The 23,231-nt window shown below is 41.8% G+C and overlaps 1 protein-coding gene across 2 annotated transcripts in view; it reads left to right on the top strand.

Annotated features, from left to right (window-relative positions):
• Positions 1–2,769: 2,769 nt before the first annotated feature.
• Positions 2,770–23,231, top strand: part of aig1 (androgen-induced 1 (H. sapiens)) — a 63,080-nt gene continuing 42,618 nt past the window's right edge. For both annotated transcript variants that reach the window (XM_077220165.1, XM_077220164.1), the window contains exons 1-3: positions 2,770–3,120; positions 8,020–8,175; positions 13,043–13,144. In XM_077220165.1, the coding sequence (XP_077076280.1) occupies positions 2,980–3,120; positions 8,020–8,175; positions 13,043–13,144 (399 nt within the window). In that variant the 5' untranslated portion in view covers positions 2,770–2,979. The remainder of the gene's footprint in view (positions 3,121–8,019; positions 8,176–13,042; positions 13,145–23,231) is intronic.

Here is a 23,231-nt window from a genome sequence, read left to right as displayed (position 1 = left end):
ATGTCCCAAAAAGATCACCTCAGTCATGATAATTCTGTCCACATCCATTTGATGTGTTGTCAGAAGTAGCATTTTAGAATTAGAATGGGGAAACCGTCTGTCGGTACTACACAAGGCAGCATAGTTAAATGTAAATGTTTTGTAGCCAAAAGCGTTTAGCCGGCACATACTGTACTCGCTTTTGGCTACGAACTGCATGCCAGTGTAACGGATGTAGACCAGTAAGAGCTATGGTGTAAACCTCACTCCCCTGGCCTCAAGAGGCACGCTAGTGACTGATGCTAGCAGCTACGGTCTTTAGCATCCTTGTTAGCACGCCCGCCTTCCATGCCGAAGAAAATGGTTCAAATCCCGCCCGGAGTGGTTCGATTTGGTGACCCGGATGGGAGTAAGGTTTAGGTGGTTGATGCGTTAGTTGTTGTGGCCTTTAGCATCCTTGTTAAGACACCGGAGACCACAGCTTGGAGTGGGTCGAGTAGGACCACTCGTGTACTTGTGTACAGTATGTATGTTTGCTTTTTCACACCGCTCTTATGATTACTCAACCAGTGCTACTTTCATATCTCTTGTATCACACCGCAGGCACGTTCTTGTTTAATCCAAGTGCAAATTGTGCTATCTTACATACACTGATTGTATTGATTGAGGGCTTCAGTAGACAATTACAGTAATATTGTTTGTCTTGTTGCTAGGCTGCACAATTAATGGAGTTTTTTCTCAGTGGAAGTCTCAAGATAATATACAGGTACAAATATATAATTTCAACTCAAATCTATATTTGATGTTTGTGTATTGTATTTATTTATTTGAGGAGAAGGCGTATAATCTACAATCATCCAGTCATTATCGCAAAATAAACCCCAAGTAAACCAAAACCAAAATAAAATAGATTGGCTGGGCTGACTAATCTTATTTACTTAGCAAGCATGTTTTTCGAGTATGAGATGGGCCACCTAATCTGTGTTTTCAAGACTTTTGGCATGCTATTAAACACATTTCAATGAGATCTACTCTTGCACATATTTTGGACATGAAATCTGAGCTTCCTATGTCAAAGAGCTTGGGGCCAACGGAATGAGATGAAGTTTTGGGTTGCTGGTGGGAGCACTCATCTAGAACCACACACATCTTACTCAAGTGCACTTACTGTGAACAAGCTTCCTCAGCTCTGGAAACTGTTGTACGCTCCAACAGCTAACCACAAACTGCGGAGCTCTCCTGCACTCTGGCAGACCCCATCAAACCCCACAGTAGGTGAAGAGCCTGCACAGCAGTCAGCGTGCTTTATATTTTCTTTGCATTTTTTCATTTTGCTCATGGGGCTTAGGTCGAGTTAGATAAATATGAGGTTTTGAATATTTCAGAGGAAAAAAACAGGATTGTACACCCATCATCTTCAGTGACCTGGTGTGCTTAATATATATATATATATAAAAGCAATAACATGCTGGTAATAAGTGGATTTGGCTGAGATAATATGCGTGAGTGACAGTAAGTCCAAACATGAAATTGTCCAGTTTCATAACACTATTTGAAATGTGATGACTAAAATTGTGTATTTTATGCAGGTTATCCCTTGATCTGACAAAAAAAAAAATTTAAACTGTCTTAAATAATATAGGAATGAGCTTAGACGAGAACGTATAGTCCATGTCACAGGAATCACACTGGCCCCTGCAATGCTGCTATAGTGAAGACAGTAGTTTTTTAATCCTCATTCCTCCATCCTCTTAATGGCTAGTTCTGGGAACCATTTGTGTGCCTGTGGCCAGGGATTTTCCACTCTAAACCTCTTTGGCTGCCTTGTTGTATCATAATGTAAGTTTTATGGGGACATTTTTTTTTTTGTGCCTGCTACTGTATGACATCTCTCAAACAGTGATGGACTCAAATGGACAATTATAGGTAACAGTAATACTGTTCAAAATGGCTAGGTGAGAAAGGGTTATGTTTTCAAATGGTCAAAAGTGTGGAAACATTACTATTTTTAATGTTTTTGAAAGAAGTCTCTTATGCTCATCAAGCCTGCATTTATTTGATCAAAAATACAGAAATATATGATTATTGTCAGGGTTATGTTTCCTATATCTGTTTTCCTGTGTCTCCCTTTTCTCAGTGTATTTTGGTTCTGTCCTGTTTTCCCGCTCCTCGTCATTCCTGAGTTATAGCACCTGTGTCTTGTCATCCTCTTGTCACTCACCTGTGTCTTCATTATGTTCCCTTAATTGCTCTTGTATATACTGTATACCCGGTGTTCTCCCTCATTCCTTGTCCGTTCACGTCTATTATGTGTGTAATGGTTCCTGAGTTCAAAGGTTGTTAAAATAACAGTTTTCTATTTTAATATACTATAAAATATAATTTATATCTGTGATGCAAAGCTGAATTTTCATCAGCCATTACTCCAGTCTTAAGTCACATAATCCTTCAGAAATCATTCAGAAATAATATGCTGATTTATTATCAACGCTGGAAACAGTATAATATATTTAATTTTTAATAATCTGTGATACTTTTTTCAGGATTCTTTGACATACATTTTTTTTAAAAGAACAGCAGTTATTCAAAATATGGGTTAGTATTTGTTTTTCTTTCTTTTTTGAAATAAATAAATAGTATTATTCAGCAAGGATGTGTTAAATTGATTTTAAAAAAATGATAGTAAAGATTTATATTGTTAGAAATGATTTCTATTTCGAATAAATGCTGTTCTTTTTAACTATTTATTCATCAATGACCCAAAACCCTTCTACATAATGGGCATGCGCGAGGCCGCGAGCACAAAGAACAGCGACGCACCAGCTGCTATGCACAGGCAGCGATGCTTGTTCCTATAGCAACAACCTCTCGCGCACATCCGCCGCCTCCACCAACGTCTCGCACGGATCCGCGCGACCCTCTCCTCCTCACCACCGAATAACAGCATCCCTCTGTCAACAGGATATTTCCCTGACACGGAAATACGACGGGGGAAGGAAAATGGCGCTCATCCCATCTCAGATCCTCAGAGTAGCGATACTTCTCTCTTATTTTTCTATCCTTTGCAATTACAAAGCCATAGACATGCCCGCGCATCAAACATATGGCGGTAGCTGGAAGTTTCTTACGTTCATAGATTTGGTAAGTGCATGTGCATCGTTCCCATGCAGTGCCTGATTATTTAAATGACATCTCCATAATGCATTACATTCGTAGACAGGCCCCTGTTATGCTGAAATATGCCAGATTCCAACAAAAAAGCCACCACAAATTGTCATATTTACTGATCATTAGACGTTAATCACATGACGTAATGACTTTTTAAGTCTCTCACGATGATGTCATGATTTTCATATCTCACATCCTCATTAATAATGAATATTATTTTGAAGGGCTGTGCTGAATTATGATCTGTTCTCTGAACAATTAGGAGGACAAATTTGAGGATGCATACACAGTTTTGAAGTATTAATAGCAGCAACCTTGTCTTTTGTTATGGCAGTCTGCACCAGCATCTGAACACACACACATACACATTGACTGTTATGACAGTCTAAGCCAGTGACTCAAGTTTTCCACATAAACAACCCATTTTCTCCCCCTTTTTTCGAACAGTGATTTTTAATAGCAATAAAAGTTGTTGTGTTATACACTTCACGTTTGCACATCTGTTCGAGTGCACTGTTGGCTGTTTTTTTCATTCTTGTCTGAGAATAATCTCACGTACAGATGTGTTCGGATTATTGTAGATGGAGCTTTTTGAAACTTGTGCTGTTTCATAACACTTATGATGTTTTCTCTAGCTCTCTAGAGACTGCACTAAAATTAAAATATATAAACTGTATTTAATAATAAATCAAATAAATGCAGCCTGCAGAAGAAACTTCTTTGAAAAGCATTTTAAAAACCAACAAATTTAATGTACCATTACTGTTCAAATTCCATGTACACTGTAAATACATTGTTATTTTCATACTTTTAATAACACAATGACACTTATTAATGTAACAACTCTTTCATTGTTTGTAAATTGTCTGTACGGAGGCATGTTCACTGAGTGAACACTCACTTTCACAACAACCTTAGAGATATAAGGAAGTGATTTATTGTTTGTGCTGCTTTGTGTTGTAGTGTAAAGATTAATTATGACAGCATTTAAGGACCTCTGACACCAATCAACCTGGCTGTGTGAAACTAATATTAGAACAGACGATAAACACATGTCACATTCAGAAAGGCAGATTATCTCATCTTGGCACAAGAAATGCAAGTACGTCTGGATCAAAAACTTGCACTGTAATATCCACACTCCACTGTGGCATTGTTATATTTATTAACACTCTAACCATTGTGCTAACTGTGCCACTTTGATTTCAGCCATTTATTTTTTCATCAGGCCTCATTAATTATTGAATTTAGGGGTTTAGATTTGGCTTTCCATTGTCACAATAGGACACTCGAGGAGCATGGCATAGAGTTGGGCTCTTGGTGTTGAACATAAAGTGTCTGGTCAAGTGTGGCCGAAAGCTTTCAGTGATCTGACAATGAGATACCCTTGGATTAATTAGCTGAGTTTAATTAGCACAGATGCACAGGTTTTCTGAGTCTATCATTACTGTAATGAAAGGCAGTCTATATCTTTATGAGAGCTGTTGCTATGTTGCAAATGCCTTTGCAACTAATTATGAATTGAAAGGACGCATTTGAATCTATAACGTCTGAACAAATACAAGTGCATAGTTTTATGACATCTATTTTAAAATGAATGCAGGACTAGGACTGTTTTGCAAGCTACTGTTTCTGCAGTATACTAGCAGTGTGTTGTTTGATAAGAAGTGAGGTTTCCTAGCCCAATTATTACTATCCCTAGCCTCAAACAAGCAATTCACTAGATTTCATGGAGACTTGAATCTCAGTCCAGGAACCCTTGTGGTTGTTTATAAGCAGAAATGAAGGCTTTGTATAGCTAATAAATGATTTTATGCTTCTTTTGGCTTCATGTCCTCGTACCGAGGCTGTTTTTTAACTCTCAAATGATGTGAGAAAAGGAACAACGTCCATTTTTAGCTCAGCTAAAGTAAAGATCGAAAGCATTAGTTAGGGTCGAGTAAGAAAAATAGATAATTTTAGGGGGCTGGTAATAGGGATTTAAGACTTTTCCAATAAAAGATTGGTTTTGGACAAATCGAACATTTATACGAAGCCTTAGCAGGGTTTCTCCTGCCTTCAGACACCAGGAAACAAATTTAGGAGCAGAAAGATAATGAGGAATGAAATATTAAAGAGTGTATTAATGGGAGACTTTTTTGCATGTTGGATATCTGTGGAGGAGATATAATAAAGAAACCCTCATAATTCCATAATGTCTTTCCATCGTAAATTAATGTCAAAGCAATCTCCTAACTCCCTCATCACGAATGTTCACTAATGGAAAATGGACTAAAAAAAGACATATTAGCTTAAGACGAGAAATAGGTTATGGAGGAAAGGTTGTGTATTAAATCATTTCAATGCCAGTTTTCTTGCAGCCTGTCATGCATTGTAACATTTTAAAGCATGTCAACTGTATCTTTATATTGTTCTGTTTTCTGTGATGTGAGTTTGTTTGCTCTTGAAAAATGATGGCACTTAGAAATACTCATATTCTATTTTCAGACTACCAAAGATGAATGCATGGGCTTTCATCAAGTTTCTCTTCAACTTCCCTCTTGTGTTCCTTTTAAAAGACAGCTTTGATTTGTATGTCAATGAGAGGCCTTCAAAAAAAAAAAAAAGGAAATTTTATTTGCTTTACCTGCTCTTTTCAGTTAGGGCCTCTAAATATACAGTTTGCAGTTCCTTAAACCAGAATAATTAGTTAATTTTCTACAAACTGCCATTCTTGGCTCATTTTGAGCAAGACTTCTTATTTCAGTGAGTTGTTGACTAAAGAACAGATGCAATCGGATTGGTCCAATTCACAAATGAAATATTCTTTGAGATTTGCAAACCGATTTAGCAGGTTATTTGAAAATAATCACTTTGTTCACGAATAAAATAACAAGGAATGACACGTTTTTATGAAATGTAGTGGAGTTAAAAGTTTGATATTAATGCTTTGGACTGTAGTGAAGGAAAAGTAAAGATAAAATTGAAAAATGTTCTCAAGTACCACTGCTACTTGATTACATTTTTAAATAAGTATATGTACTCCAATACATTTGTAATGAGTAATGCACGGTAAATATATGATTTTGGGCTGTCCCAGATGAAAGATTACCAATGGTGGCGATTTCTGTGGTCATGGCTCCTAAACGGTGGTTCTACGTCGTACAGTGAGAGAGGTTCAAAGACGACTTTTGTCACGGTCCTGCAACCAAAGACAGCCTGCGATCATTTTCTGACTGTGTGTTTGCTGCTACGACCTACGTCTACTGACTAGCCAATAAAAATGCATCATGAAATGGCGTATTGATCATTGCGACATGGTGCTACAACTTAAAACTACTTACCTCAAGCGTCCATATTCTCCTCTTTCGCTTCCTCCTCTTTTTTTCAGCGCACATAAATAACACAATTGCCAAAGTGTGATTCATCTTGCTCTATTTGTTTACCACTAGGGCATGACGTTTTATTCCTCTATACTAACTTGCGTCGTAGCCTACGATTCAGTGGGTGACATCATCACACAGTCTACATACATGTCGTACCCAAGTTTATTAGATCCATGTCTTACAGTGTGATTTGTTATGATCCTTTAGGATAGCCGAAATCGCACAGTCTGGAGCAGGCATAATGCAGTTACTCATTACATTTTGCATGGCACCTAACTTCTTCTGCAGCAGTTTATTTCTGCTACAAAAGTGGTGATATTGCCAACTACAGGGCATTAAATGTACTATATCTTGTGCGTTTCGCCCCTACTCACCCAAACTTGTCAACAAGGCTACTTTACGTGAATGTGAGTGTATTAGTGAGTTGTAACTGAATCGCAGGTGTTTCATATATGAGATGAGAACATTGCTGTGGCCAGGAGTGAGGCCTAACCAGCACACCCAGTGAAAGTAGGCTTTGAATATTTAATTTTACTTAATATTTTATTTATCTGTTATATTGAAGAGACCTTTTTGAAGGATATTGGTTTACTCATGTCCTTTTTTTTAGCTTAACTGAGACTTGAGTGTTTGTAGACTTTTAAGAAGCTGTTGTCGACCTTGATTTATTGCAATATTGAGGTGTTTATTTTGATTTTCTGATTTAGATTTTAGCAAATAAACATATGATTGCTCTCCTCACAAATCAACTATTTCTTGTTTTTCACTGGCATGTCTCTTAGATGTTGAGGACTATCGCATCTTTGAGCCTCCATTCAGTACAAGTAAAATACTTCAAGTACTGTTAAAAAGATGCACACAAGTACATTTTTTTTTCCTAAGGCATGTTTATAAATGCTACTTAAATTTTCTAATTGAACTAAGGCCTAATCCTTGCTCAATCTAAGTCCTGTCTGTAAAGACAGGCCTAAGACTTTTACTCAAGTCATATTGGACATATTGGTGACTTTTAACTTGTAATAAAGTAATTTTTGCTGTAAGGTATCTCTACTTTTACTTAAAGGGATAGTTCACCCAAAAATAAAAATTCTGTCAGTAATTATTCACCCTCATGTTGTTCCAACCCTGTACGACCCTGCACAAAAAGTATTCTCGTCACTTGATAAACTTAAGATTGAGCCACTGTTGTCACTTGGACTATTTTAACGATGTCTTTAATAACTTTTCGGGGCTGGCAAGTTTCAATCCCTTAGAAGCCTATGGAGGAGTGATCCAGCTCTCATATTTAATCAAAAATATCTTAATTTGTGTTCCAAAGATGAACGAAGGTCTTACGGGGTTGGAACAACATGAGGGAGAGTAATTACTGATAGAATTCAACATTTTGGGTGAACTATCCCTTTAACTATGGTTTTCAGGTACTCTTTACACCTTACAAATCTGTCCCCTTTCTTAGGTATACTTCATTACACTTTCCTAACCAGTATTTTATGATTCTCTATCTCAGGTTATTCAGGCAGTATTCTTTGGAGTGTGTGTCCTGACGGACCTCTCAAGCCTTTTGACAAAAGGTAGTGCCAGTATGGAGCAAGAGAGACAGTTGAGGAAGCTGATTGGCTTACGAGACTGGATGATGGCTGTTCTGGCCTTTCCCGTTGGTGTGGTATGTATAAATCACCAATCAGATTTCTCATTTTGCATATGTACACTAACTGACCAAGTATATCCAGAAAAATACACTTTATTTGTGTTTGTTGGACCTACATTTGGAGATTATGAGCAGTGCTGGCTTAGTAAGGATATGTTGGTGTTCAGATAACATCAATGCTTAGAATATACACTGAAAATTGGATTGAAATTGAATAAAAACACCAATGTGGCCAATTTTCAGAGTAAGATAATGCAGTGATCAAGATTATTTCAGTACAAAAACAATCCAGCTTTTTCTAAACTAAAGTTTGGATAAGTTTCAGCTTTTATATAAGCCCGTACACATGTGCAAACATTGCAGTTTTTGTATACATAAAATCAGAAAAAGTAATTGACTGGCGGTGACTTATGTTGCAGTTAGTTTAAAGTGTGTGAACCTCCCGTAAACTCTCTGAGCCATCAAGTTCAATTGTTAATGTGTGGGAAAGAAAAAAAACAGTACTGTAATGGAACATGAATGCAATACTTTGTCTGAAGCAGCCCTTTCCCTCCCACACATGTCATTGACATTAAGATGTCTGAAACCACAGGAAAACAGAGACCACTGTTCAAAACTTGTTTCGAAAAAATCATTCACTGGATCTAAGAAAGGAGGGTTGTGTATTGAGATCATTTATAGATGGTGCTAACGGTAAAATACTGCTTGCTGCAAATGCATGATCAATGTTTTAATATTTTTGCAACTTAGCAATTTTCAATGCCACTTTGTTTCAACCGTTTGGGGATAGGTGACATTTTTAAGTGTTTTTGAAAAAAGTAACGTATGCTCACCAAGGCTGCCTGTATTTGATCAAAGATACAGTAATATTGTGAAATTATTACAATACAATTTTTCTTATTTTAAAACATATTTAATACATTGCAGAATTCGTTCTGATATGCTGATTTGGTTATTATAAATGTTGAAAACCAGTTTTACTGCTTGATATTTCTGTGGAAACCATGATACAGTTTTTTCAGGACTCTTCAATGAATAGAAAGTTCAAAAGAACATCTTTTAGGTTGTGTATCCACCAAAGCATTTTTTCGAGGGTAGTGTATTTTTTCACAATTGTTTTCAATTGGAGCGCAGTGTTTTTTAAAGCACCAGTAGCAGGACGAGGCGCTAAGCATTTTTTAAAGTTGAAGAATGTTCAATGGGTAAAACATTGCTCATCACGGTCACTTTTTTTAAAGTATTACCTTTCTTTAAAAAAATAAATAAATCCTATTAACCCCAAAATGTAAAAATAATACCAAACACAAGATACATATTACTTAAAATTAGATAAAATTACTAGCATTGTTCAGAGTTATGGATTAGCATATGTGCAATCCAGTTCAAACATATACTGTGTTTTGTAGGGCAGAATAAACACTACGTGCCTTTAGATCTGTATTTAGAGCATCAAGACAGTGAATCATCACATTCCTTAAAAGGTATAAACCTGCAGGTCAGGTCAGACAGCATCTGTAGCACATATATCTGGAAGCGTCATCAACACATGCTGCTTTGCATTAGGGGACTATACAGACACCAATACGCATTGTCTTAAATGTACATCTCATTTGCTTTGCAAATCCCCAGTCATCTATCTGACACTGCTACAAAATCAGCTGTGCAGTAAAATCCCGTCCTGCAAAATGGAGAAGGAAACACTGTGTTGTTTCTGTTTTGTGTGTGTCCGTGATGACCATCAGATAATTACATGGAAAATATTTAAATTGGGCTCACAAATGTCTCTGGCAGGCTAAAGATCTTGTAATATTGCATGGCACAGTGTTTGTGAAGAGTTTAAGATGTCAAATGACAGTGTCGAAGTGACTCCTTACGTTGCAAGGGAGCACTAATAATATAACTTTTCTCTTAATATAAATAAAGCAAAGTGTGGAAATATTAAATCAATTCTAAGTGTGCAAGTATCTGAATACCAGACTGAGTCAGCACTTTTTTTCATCATTTTCCTTACTTTTTTGGGGGGGAATTCTGCTAAACATTTAAAAACTAATATGCATACCATTTAAAATATAGCTTATTTTTATTTTTTTATTAAAGGTCATCTGTGTGTGTTTATATTATATTTAAAAATAAACTCTACACGTTTAAAAATTAAATTAGAATAAGAAGTCTAAATGGCTGCATTTATTTGGTAAAAAAATACAGAAATACAGTAAAAACAGTAATATTGTGAAATATTATTACTGAATTTAAAATAACTTTTTCTATTTTAATATATTTCAAAATGTAATTTATTCTTGTAATGGTAAAGTTGAATTTTCAAAGGTTGTTACTCCAGTCTTCAGTGTCACATGATACTTCAGAAATCATTGTTATATGATGATTTGCTTCTCAATTCTCAATTATTATTGGTGCTCAGTTATTAATAACGGCTCTTATTATTATCAATGTTGAAAACTGCTTTTTGCTGGAAACCATGATTAATTTTTTCAGGGTTCTTTGAAGAATGGGAAGTTCAAAACAACTGCATTCACTGTATTTGAAATAGAAAGAACTATTAGAATGATTTCTGAAAGGTCATGTGACACTTTGTGACACACCGGCAGTGTATGTAATATATATTTTAACATATTTTTAATTTTAAATACAATATAAATATAAGATTTTAAATATAATAAACATAGACATGCAGCTTTTGACTGTTGCATCATTCTGTGGATATTTGCAGAACTTGCGGTCGCAGATTCTCAGCGGGGCTTAATGAGATAGCAGACAGAGGATGCTTCCTTGTTAGCTTGTAAAAAACTTACCAGACAGCCATGATACAAAGATGAAATAGATGCTTGACTTTGCCCTGGCCCTCAGTGTAAGAGCTGGGCAGTGGGCAGGCTCAGCTTACAGCCATCACAATGAGCATCATTAGTGCTGACGTTGGGAAACGGGCTCTACTGTGTTTGAGTGATATGCATACTTTGTTAGCTTTAGCCAGGTCATTTCCTGAAACCTATTAGTGGTGTGTGATACAATGGGACCGAATTCTGCTCCATGTGCCTATCAACCTTAGTCTATACTGTATGTCAGGCCACAGGATGAAGTCTCCCAGTCCAGCTAGGTTGGCTGGATAATAGAGAAGGTTTGCCGTGTGCTATGTGGTTCATCCACAGTGTCCAATGAGAGTGCATGGAACGGGCGAATCCAAATAAACCACCTGTCAGGCAATGAACTTGTTTAACTTGCGCTTTCAAAATGAAGCCCAAAGTTTACTTGAAATATGCTTCAAAAGCACAACAGATTCTTTCACAGGGCCTATCCTCACAGTGCCGCCCGTTTATTTGGGTATGGTGAGCATCATCCAAGCCCTTACTGGAAACAAGAATCCTGCAAAATAATCGGAGACACCCAAACCAAACAGAAATCTGTCACACCCATAAATGAGACCCATTAATGCAAATACGCTTGAGCAGTTCAGGATTACAGCAGGGGAAGTGAAATTCCTTCTCGGAGAGCCAGGGACTTCAAACGCTCTTTCACAAGGCCTGCACGCTCCACACCAACGTGCCTGCTATTAACAACGTATGTGATACCCTCATCATCTTAACACTGTCCTTTTTCACAGAAAGCATCTGTAGCTCCAAGTAAGTGCTGGATAAAAGCAAGGAAGAAGTAGTCAGCTCTCAGGGATTAATTATGGTATACTGATATGAAAATATGAGCTCTGTGTGTTGATTCATGACTGGTTTTAGTGCTTGTCACGTTTTTGCGCAGAGATTGTGTCCTGTAGATGGGGAATCAAAGAGGATATTAGACAAGTTAGACTTTGCAGCATAATGAGATGTGCCGGCATGAGGCAGTAGTTAGGCAGTCTGCCCGAAGACCTGCTGGGAATCTGGGGGCGAGGAATGGGCTCAATTTAAAGTCTTTGTGGGGAGTGAGGTCTTAAAATGTTATGAAGTTCCTCTGAAGATAATATATAGTTGCAGTTTCCTTTTTTGAGCTCATTTCAAGAAAGTCCATGTCATGGCTGACACCTGACATACAAGAATCAAGTATTATTGTAAAGCCTGTGCTGAATCATATAATGCTATTGAGTCATGTGAAATAGTTTTAGCCTTGTTGATTACTAGCCATAGAGTTCAGGAATAATCACAAACATGTCCACTTAGCATGTTTAGGAGCAGAGCTGTGTGGTTTCGGCAATGTGACAGTAGGATTAGATTCTGCTTTAATGTTTATCCCACACTATATCTGCAGCTTGATTTAAAAAGAAAAAAAGGAAGAAAACAGCATTCACCGGTGTATTTATATTCACATTTTATTTATAATAAATATTAAAAATTAAATTAAATATATATATATATATATATATATATACAGTAACATTATTTTTTTATAAATAAAAGACTGACAGAAAATAAGTATATGCTATATATATCTGCCGCATGATTTAAATTTATATATATATATATATATATATATATATATATATATTCACACATACAAGTAATTGTAATAATCAAACAAGAAGAAGAGTCTATTTAGTTCACTGAATTATCCAAAAATAAGTAGTACTATACAATCTAGTAATAAATAAAACAATTTTAGGGTAAACTTTCAACAAAAACAACTATATAATGTCATATATCATACATGTATCATGATATAAAAATACTTTATAAGATTTTGGTCATATCACATACCATACATATAGTCTACTAATTTCATTAATGTTAAAGAATTGCTATAAAAAATGCTATAAAAAGTAAAAATTATATTTTGATAAAATACTGATAAAATGCTAACTCAAACTGCTAATGGAATATGTTTTTTTTTTGTGATTTGATGATTATTTATCAGTTTCTTCTTCTTTTTATTAATTTTGCAGTTTGTGGTGACTATGTTCTGGGCTCTTTACCTATATGACAGAGATTTGGTCTACCCAAGACTCCTGGACAACTTCATACCACAGTGGCTAAACCATGGCATGGTGAGTGAGCGTTTTTTTCTAGAAAGTACAAGACTGTATATATGATTCACTCTCAGACAGGAACAAAAGAAAAAGCACATTTTGTTTTTTTATAATCTCTTTGGCCACATTGACATCAGATGTGAAAATGGCATTTGTTGTGCAATCGTTCATTTCAGTCAGCTGGAACAAAAGCTCTAAGGTGGGGTCAAAAAGTGGCAGGTCTTGTTTTTATGACAGGCGATTGTTCTGAATTGAAGTGTGGCTGCATTATTGTCTGGTGTGTAATTTCAGAAACAAATTGCAAATGTGGCTCTCTTGGCATCAATGAGCAAGAATGTTTACATAAACATATTGCTATGAATGCATCATTAAAGTATCTACAGAACTAAAAAGACTTCACTGCAATTAGTCTCTTGAGTCTCCACAAGAAATATTTAATAACCTAAACGCTTCCATATTGAATCCTTCTTTAATCTGCTGAAGTGGTCTTGACGAAAGAGGTTTTGGGACCTAGAGGCTTCTGATAGATTGATAGGAAATACAGCTCAGAATGAGGCTATTACTGGAAACGTGGTTGGATGTCTCAGTCGTCGCTAATCACAGGATGTATTCAGTTGACTTGGGTATAGCCCGGGGCCAATGACAACACACGTAGCAGTTGCTAGGGAAACATGTCTCGGTTATTAATCAAAATGAATGTAACCTTTGAGCCTAATCAGAAATTGCCTCTATCTTTAATGTGCAGTGGCATTGTGAAATCATATGCAATTGGATTTTCCGCAGGGTTTTTAAACCTTTCAACATTTGTCATTAATACACATTAGAGAGTACATGTTTTTTTTTTAGGTTTGATTGTTAGGTATGTGCTAAAAACGTACATGTCTTTGCTTCATTTTCCCCTAATGTTATATCAGTGATTATCAACTGGTAGATTGTGACTCAAAAATGGGTTGAGAGTCTGTTCTAGTTAAAGACAGCAGGGAAAAAGCAATGCAAATAATAAAAACTAAATGCAAACGTAAAAGCTATGATCACATTGTTAGGATAGAATTTTTTTTTTTTACATCATTGGTTGAGCTGATAATGCTAATTGAGGAGTTTCAATGAAGAAAATGCTCTTTCCTGCTAGTCAGTGTTTTTCTCCAGCCAGAGATCAGTACAGTTGGGCTGCTGAGGGTTGATCCACAGGAGAGAACTACCTTCCAGCTGAGAACAATTTGTGCTATGCAAAACGTTCCAGATTATCCCGTCTGCAACCGAAAGAGGGTTACTCCATTGTAAATATTTTGAAGCATTCCATGGTACCACATTTGTTTGTGTACCCATGCTGCCATGGCAACTGCCTTCTGTTCACTGGCTGCTCTGACAAAGAAACAGTGATTAAGCCTTGTTACTGTTTGTTAGGCAGAATCGAGCACAATCAAAAGCTGTGGCCTAAGCATTTGTTCTAGAGATAGACAGATTATTAATGTGACAGATATTCTTTACAGATATTCTCACGAACAAAATAAATATGAAAAATATTTAAAAAATGAGGACCATTTAGACTGCAAAACAACTTTGCAGAAATATAAATAATAATAATAATTTTCTTAAAATTATACAATTATTAACTTAAATAAATTATAACAATAAAATTATACAAAAAATAAATATGAAAATATGTTTTTAAGTGAAGCCCATTTAGACTGCAAAACAACTTTAAATAAATATAAATAATAATAATAATTTTTGTATACAATTTGTCAACTAACATATATTATAACAATAAAATTATAATATTAAAAAAATATGAAAAACAGAAAATGAAGACCATTTAGACTGCAAAACAACTTTGCATAAATAATAATTAATAATATTGTTAAAATTATTTTATTGATATTTGAACTATCATAAATTATAACAACAAAATTATAATATTAACTAAATGATTAATAGATTACAATGTCAATATGAGAATTATTATTTTAAGATAATAATAATAATAATAATTATGTTTTGTATTGTTGTAGTCTAATAAACATTTAGTTATTGTGTCAAAAAACACAAATATAACAAATCAATTTGGCATATTGGTATCAAAAACTTGGATATTTCAATCTATCTTTAATTTATACATGTACCTGTCAGTGAAACCCCCACAGCTGGGCATTTATGAATCATTTACACCTTGATGCACTGAAAGAGAGAGAGACTGCTTTTCACAGGCTTCCTTAGAAATCAGGCCACAACAAACTATAATAGAGCTGGGTGACTGCTCCTTTTAAGTCACTGTATTTGAATACACTAGACATATTTATATTTATGCTGGTGCATACAGCTCATAGCTACAAAGTCCTTTGAAACTGTCAGGGACTCTCTAGATATATGTAGACACATGCAAAAAAAATTGAATATTAATCACTTCATTAGAATTTAAAAACTTTGCCTCTGTAAGGACAGACAGGAAGTGACATGAAAGTCAAAACAAAAAAAAACAATACTTTCCCCCAAGTGACAAGGAAAAGGACATTTTCCCTGTTTTGATGTATATTTGGCAAACCTATCAAGACTCATAATGTGGTGATAACAATCGAAACAGAGCCACTTCAATAGGACTTAAAGAGGCCACTACTAAACTTTAATGGCATCATCGGGAGGCAGTTTACCTGCGTCAAAGTATCTGTGACAATAATCCTGTCTCTGCTTTGTGATTACTCCGCCTGCAGAGAGAGGCCTGTCAGAAGAGCGTTGCGCTGCTCTAATGTTAATGCCAGTGGCCTCCCGCTGAGCAGCCCCCACGTTCAAAGCCACTCGCTCCAAATGCGTACCACAAATAAACATCTTACACCTACTTAGAAAAAACACCACTGCTGCACATCTCAAAATAAAAGTACAAAAGAACCTGAGAGGCCGTCTTCCCACGTGAAGGTATTTTCTGGACTACCCTACGTATTGCTCAGTCTGAGCTCTTAGCGTTTACTTAACTTTCCTCATATTTAATTCAGCGGGTAGGTTCATGGTAGCTTTTAAACGATACAGGTCATTGTGCACTGGGGCTTTTATGACTGATTACCTGTGGTAAACAACCCCAAGTTCTCCGTCGCTCTTTTATTCACACTGCTAATTGTTCGAGGGAAACAAACACGATACACAGCAATTCCTTTTCCACAGCATGACCTTGAACGCACTTCGTTCTGCTAATTAATCATGCAGTAAGTTCAAAGAGAACGTCATCAATATTTATGACTGACTAACAGTTTCAAAACCATTGCTGCAACAGAGAACAGGAATTTTTATGCAAGTATCCCATTTTAGGTCAGTTGGCATCCAGTTATATTAGTTAACTTCGTCAGCAACATGCATCTTCTGGGCCATTAAAGGAAAAGTGGGGTATTTTACACTTAAAGCCCTGTTTCAAGATCATTTCTGATGAAATTGAACGGTTAAGATTGAACAAATGCTGCTGTCCCGAGAATTTTCGGTTCCCTTTCGTCCTGGGAACTCCGACGTGTCGTCGGGGGAGTTCCCTGACGAATTGGGATCACGCTAGGGAGACCAATTGCCTTCGAGTGAATTAAAACGAGCCAATGAAAATTGGCATGCAAGATTTGCATTCCGCGACCCGCCTACCAGCGCGGGTATAAAAGGCGGAAGTAAACATTGCGCAATGCTTTTAGCTTCGGAGCCGACCGATTGTGTCCTCTCTGAGTGAGTGAGCTTTAAGATTGTATTTTTCTTACTGCTACGAGTCTGCTGTTTCGGGAGGGGATCTCTCTGTGTTGGTGAGATGGCGTTTCAGCGACCGCGCGGTTCCTGTCTGCCGGCTGCGTCTATATGCTGTTAATTCAAAAGCTGTTTTCACAGCTGGTAAACGGTTGAGTGCGCACAGCGGGCTTGCAGTTTCCCCGCTGTGTTGCCGCGTTGGGTCCCTGTGTGCTTCAGCACGATAGAGAGAGTACTTTCTTCCTGAAAGAGCAACACGAGTGAAGATCGCGTCCTTTTCAGGATGACGTTTCACTCGTGTGTTTCTGGATGCGATCGTTCCCTGTCCTTATTTGACGGCCACGTTCATTGTTTCACATGCCTAATCCGTGTGTGAGACTACGTTCGTGGGTGGCTCATGTTCTCTCAGGGGTGCATGACCACGTCGGCACGTTGTTCGTCTCCCCTTTCTCGTAAAGGCTTGAGCCGCTCAGCGTGCCGTGTGCCGTCGAGCGCCGGCTGACAGCGCGGGTTGTCACGGCAACCCAGCGCGCGTCATTCGGCGCTCAAGATGCGTGGTCAAGATCAAGACTCGCGTGCCTCTATGAGGTGAGTCCCTTTGCTTATTTCCCGATCTAGTTTCTCTTCTGGTGCACCAGAGGAGGGCTACTTTGGCGAATAACATTGGTGATCTGAGGGTTTCAGTGAGCACGAACCACTCACTCCTCTAGCGCATCACAAACATGCTGAGACTGTGTTCGTGGGTGGTTTATGCTTTCTTATGAGAGCATGACCACGTCGGCACGTTGTTCGCCTTGCCTGAAGGCTTGAGCGCCCAGCGTGCCGTGTGTCATCGAAGCGATGGCCACGTTCACTATCTTGCATGCCTGGTTGACGGCCACGATCACTGTTTCACATGCCTAATCAGTGTGTTGAGACTGCGTTCGTGGGTGGTTCATGTTCTCTCAGGAGTGCATGACCACGTCGGCGTGCTGCTCGTCTCCCCTTTCTCGTAAAGGCTTGAGCCGCTCAGCGTGCCGTGTGCCGTCGAGGCTTTCGGATGGGATTCTGGTCCTTCTCATGAGGGACCAAGCATTTCATTCGGGGCCCCAGGGAGGACAGATGTCGATCGCTACATCGGAGAGAGGGCTGTTATACTCTGAAAATGATGCTGAGTTCCTACTATAATGTCGTGTTCTCATGCTGAAGATTCAGAATTAACAGCCACACTTTCCTGGGCTGTTCTAAAGCGCCTGGATGTGTGTGAAGAATTTTGGCAGTATGGAAGCGTTTTGCTGCCAATATGGCAAGCCAAACATGCCTAAATCTGCAGAAGTTTTTCCTCTCTCACTACCACTGCACGTGCGTAGTTCTAACTCGGGGTTGAGCTGTGCTTAGTGACTGACCGTGATTAGTCACAGCGCTGGCCCTCGGTTAGACGATGTCCACGCTGGTGGTCCAGAAGCACCTCAAAACCAGCCCGCTCGGAGTTTGTTTTTCCCAAGGGAAGGGAAGCAACCCTGAGAGGAGCGACCCAGAGTATGTGACGATCTGCTCTTTGGGAGTGCGTGTCATCACCACTCCTTCCCCCGGGGGAGGGCCGGGTGGAGAATTTAGTTTCTGTTCCGCCGCTGGTTATCCAGTAATCAGCGGTACCCAAAGTTTGAGCAGTCCACTTCCTCTGAGTCGTTCACGGGCCCCAGCGCTCAGATGGCAGTGAGGGCTACGGCCTTGTCACTCTCGTCTCTCGCTGGGTGAGGGGAAACCAGGACTCGATGCCCCCGGGCCTCGTCCCTCGTTTCCCCTCACGGTCGAGACTGGCAGTATAATAAGACCAGTTTCCTCCGTCCGAGAGGGTCAGAATGGCAGTGCGTGCCGCCCCCGAGCTGCACCACTCCCGTTCCCCTCTCCCCAGCTTGCAGATAGCAGTGATGCAGCCTCAGCTGCGTCGCTCCGGTCTGCAGCTGGGCCCGGAGGCGCAGAGACCAGCATACGAGGAGTCAGGGCCTCGTTCCTCGTCTCTCCCCCTCCCCTCGCCACCGGGCAGTCCGCAGCAGAACGCCCACGAGCCTTCTCTGCCGTCTGCCCCTCGGTGGAAGCAGGTTGGTGTCAGGCGCACCCAGACCCCCGCTCTCGGTCGCTACAACGCCACCAGAGCCGGGTCCCTGTCTTCCACCTCGCTGTCCCTCCGCGGGTACGCCGGTGGTTCGGGTGGGTTCATTGGGACGGTATCTGGAAGCCTGGCTAGAAGCGCTTCCGGGTCCGTCCCGATGGCTCATCCGCACCATCCGGTTCGGCTATGCAATTCAGTTTGCACGCCGGCCTCCCAAGTTCAGGGGCGTCCACTTTACCCGTGTGCGGTCGGTGGACGCCCCTGTCTTGCGGAAAGAGATCGATGTCCTGCTGGCGAAGGACGCGATCGAGCCGGTCCCTCCTGCCGAGATGAGGTCCGGGTTTTACAGCCCCTACTTCATTGTACCCAAGAAAGGCGGTGGGTTACGGCCAATCCTGGACCTGCGGGTCTTGAATCGGGCCCTGCACAAACTCCCGTTCAAGATGCTCACGCAGAAGCGCATTTTCGAATGCATCCGTCCCCAGGATTGGTTTGCAGCGATCGACCTGAAGGACGCGTACTTTCACGTCTCGATTCTCCTTCGACACAGATCGTTTCTTCGGTTTGCTTTCGAGGGTCGGGCGTATCAGTACAAAGTCCTACCCTTCGGGCTGGCCCTGTCACCCCGCGTCTTCACGAAAGTCGCGGAGGCGGCCTTTGTTCCCATGAGAGAACAAGGCGTTCGCATCCTCAACTACCTCGACGACTGGCTCATTTTAGCTCACTCGCGAGATGTGTTGTGCGATCACAGGAACATGGTGCTTCGGCACCTCAGCCGGTTGGGGCTTCAGGTCAACTGGGACAAGAGCAAACTCTGCCCCGTGCAGAGGATCTCTTATCTCGGTATGGAGCTGGACTCGGTCGCCCGGACTGCGCGCCTCACGGAGGAACGCGTCCAGTCAGTGCTCACCTGCCTCAGGTCTTTTCGAGGCAGGACAGCGGTTCCACTGAAACAATTTCAGAGGCTCCTGGGGCATATGGCAGCCGCAGCCGCAGTAACGCCGCTCGGCCTGTTACATATGAGACCGCTTCAGCGCTGGCTTCACGATCGAGTCCCGAGGTGGGCGTGGCACAGCGGCACGTTCCGGGTCAAAGTGACCCCGCACTGTCGCCAAACCTTCTCCCCGTGGTCGGATCCTGCGTTTCTACGGGCCGGAGTGCCCTTAGTCCAGGTTTCCAGGCATGCTGTGGTTTTCACAGATGCCTCTGCCACCGGATGGGGGGCCACGTACAACGGGCATGCAGTTTCAGGTCTGTGGACGGGGCCTCAACTGCATTGGCATATCAACTGCCTAGAGTTGCAAGCAGTACGCTTAGCCTTGCGTCGCCTCAAAGGGGTTCTCAGACACAAGCACGTACTGGTCCGTACGGACAGCACTGCGACCGTTGCGTACATCAACCATCAAGGTGGTCTACGCTCCTGTCGTATGTCGCGACTCGCCTCCCACCTCCTCCTATGGAGTCAGAAGCATCTGAGGTCGCTTCGTGCCATTCACATTCCAGGGGAGCTCAACCGTGTGGCAGACGAGCTCTCACGGCTGCCTCCCCTGCCAGGAGAATGGCGACTCCATCCCCAGTCGGTCCAGCTGATTTGGAGTGTCTTCGGAGTCGCACAGGTAGACCTGTTTGCCTCTCCGGACACGACCCATTGCCAGTGGTTTTATTCCCTGTCCGAGGGGACCCTCGGCACGGACGCCCTGGCTCACAGCTGGCCCCGGGACCTGCGCAAGTATGCGTTTCCCCCAGTGAGCCTTCTTGCACAGACTCTGTGCAAGGTCAGGGAGGACGAGCAGCAGGTCCTTCTTGTGGCGCCGTATTGGCCCACCAGGACTTGGTTCACCGAATTCATGCTCCTCGCGACAGCCCCTCCTTGGCCGATTCCTCTGAGGAAGGACCTTCTTTCTCAGAGACGGGGCACTCTATGGCACCCGCGTCCAGACCTCTGGAAACTCCATGTCTGGTCCCTGGACGGGACGCGGAGGTTCTAGGTGGTCTGCCACAGGCAGTGGTAGACACCATCACTTCCGCTAGAGCCCCCTCTACGAGGCGCCTCTATGCGTTGAAGTGGAACCTGTTCGTCGATTGGTGTTTCTCCCGTCAGGAGGACCCCCGAACTTGCCCGATCGGAGTCGTGCTTTCCTTCCTGCAAGATGGGTTGGAGCGAAGGCTGTCTCCCTCCACCCTCAAAGTGTATGTCGCCGCAATAGCCGCGCATCACGATGCACTGGAAGGTAAGTCCTTGGGGAAGCACGACCTGGTCATCAGATTCCTTAAGGGTGCCAGGAGGTTAAATCCACCTCGTGTTTTGCACTCGGTACCCTCTTGGGACCTTGCTCTGGTACTTAGAGCTCTTCAAAGTCCTCCCTTTGAGCCTTTGCTGACGGTAGAGCTTAATATCCTGTCCATTAAGACAGCGCTCCTGTTGGCATTGGCCTCTTTCAAGAGGGTCGGGGATCTGCAGGCTTTTTCGGTCGACGAATCGTGCCTAGAGTTCGGGCCAGGCCTTTCTCACGTTGTGTTGAGAGCCCGGCTCGGATATGTGCCCAAGGTTCCTACCACTCCCTTCGTGGACCAGGTAGTGAACCTGCAAGCGCTGCCCCAGGAGGAGGCAGACCCAGCCCTAGCTTTTCTCTGTCCTGTCCGCGCCCTGCGGGTTTATATTGACAGAACGCAAAGCTTCAGAACCTCAGATCAGCTCTTTGTCTGTTACGGAGGCCGGCAGAAGGGGAAGGCCGTCTCCAAGCAGAGGTTAGCCCACTGGTTAGTGGATGCTATCACCCGAGCATATGAGTCTCTGGGTGAGCCTTGTCCTCCCAGGTTGCGCGCTCACTCCTCTAGAGGTGCTGCCGCTTCCTGGGCTTTGGCTCAAGGCGCCTCGCTGACAGACATCTGTAGAGCTGCGGGCTGGGCGACACCGAACACGTTCGCTAGGTTCTATAGCCTTCGTGTGGAACCTGTTTCCTCCCGAGTTCTGGCTACGGCCAGTGGGTCGAGGGAATAAGTTGTGTCGGCTTGCTACGCCACTCCGCCTCGAAAAGCGGATACGTGCTTTCTTGCTCCGTATGGCGCCCTACGTTGGTGAGCCTCGTGAGTTCCTCCTTCACCCCTCCGGTGCTGGGCGTGGCGGACCGCCCGGCGCCAGGTCTGCTACCTCTAGTGAGGAGTTGTTAGTAGACTGGGTGCTCCAGTGATCTCTACTGTGAACCATCATGCCACGTGCAGTTTAGCCGTGTCTTCCCCTTGACGGACTCGTTCGTCATCCCTGTTGAGTGCGCTCCCATTTCCCTTGGATTGGGACCACCTCAGGGACTGCCATATGTTTCACTACCCCATTGGGCTAGTACATATGTGTATTCCTGGTCAGTCAGGCTGGGCCTTCCGCAGCTTTCCCCCTCTCTTGGGGAACGCTTTCCCAGTGTTATCCAATGTCCACTGTGCGGGTCTTGCGGAACAGCAGTGTGGTTCCCGTGCTAGCGCAACTTATTTCAAGAAACTGCTGCAGGGTAGCTTAGCCGGGCGCTGGAAGGGGCCAGCACCATGGCGCTTTATTAGGGATCCCAATTCGTCAGGGAACTCCCCCGACGACACGTCGGAGTTCCCAGGACGAAAGGGAACGTCTCGGTTACGTATGTAACCCTCGTTCCCTGAGTACAGGGAACGGAGACGTGTCGTCCCTTCGCCATGTCGCTGTACCTTCGCGGAGGACTGGACACTGTTCGGCTCCTCAGCGAAAAGCATTGCGCAATGTTTACTTCCGCCTTTTATACCCGCGCTGGTAGGCGGGTCGCGGAATGCAAATCTTGCATGCCAATTTTCATTGGCTCGTTTTAATTCACTCGAAGGCAATTGGTCTCCCTAGCGTGATCCCAATTCGTCAGGGAACTCCCCCGACGACACGTCTCCGTTCCCTGTACTCAGGGAACGAGGGTTACATACGTAACCGAGACGTTTCTGTGTTAGCACCTCCACAATGGTTTCATAGTGGCACTGGAACAATATCATTCATAAAACGCATTACACTTTAGTTTACAAAGACGTGAAACTCACCGAGTGGTCTGGGGTGTTCACTGATATGCTCACACAAAAATCACTGCAAAAGATGCTTTCCAACAGGTGTTTTACCATTCGTTGTAAAACTGTGGACCTATTTTTCCAAACGCCTCACAACCGGACATTCTTCCGTTGAGAGCTTGAATAATAGACACTCCAGCCCAGTTGGTGGCGATAATGCAGCTTTGCCAATGTTTGGATAGCATAGCCTATGATACCGCGACTGCATAAGACTACAGAAAGAATACAAACAACCCC

Source organism: Siphateles boraxobius, unplaced genomic scaffold (genome assembly GCF_051911475.1).
Source record: "Siphateles boraxobius isolate OS27281-9 unplaced genomic scaffold, OSU_SipBor_1 8, whole genome shotgun sequence".
NCBI lineage: Eukaryota > Metazoa > Chordata > Actinopteri > Cypriniformes > Leuciscidae > Siphateles > Siphateles boraxobius.
This window is presented reverse-complemented; position numbering and strand designations above follow the sequence as displayed.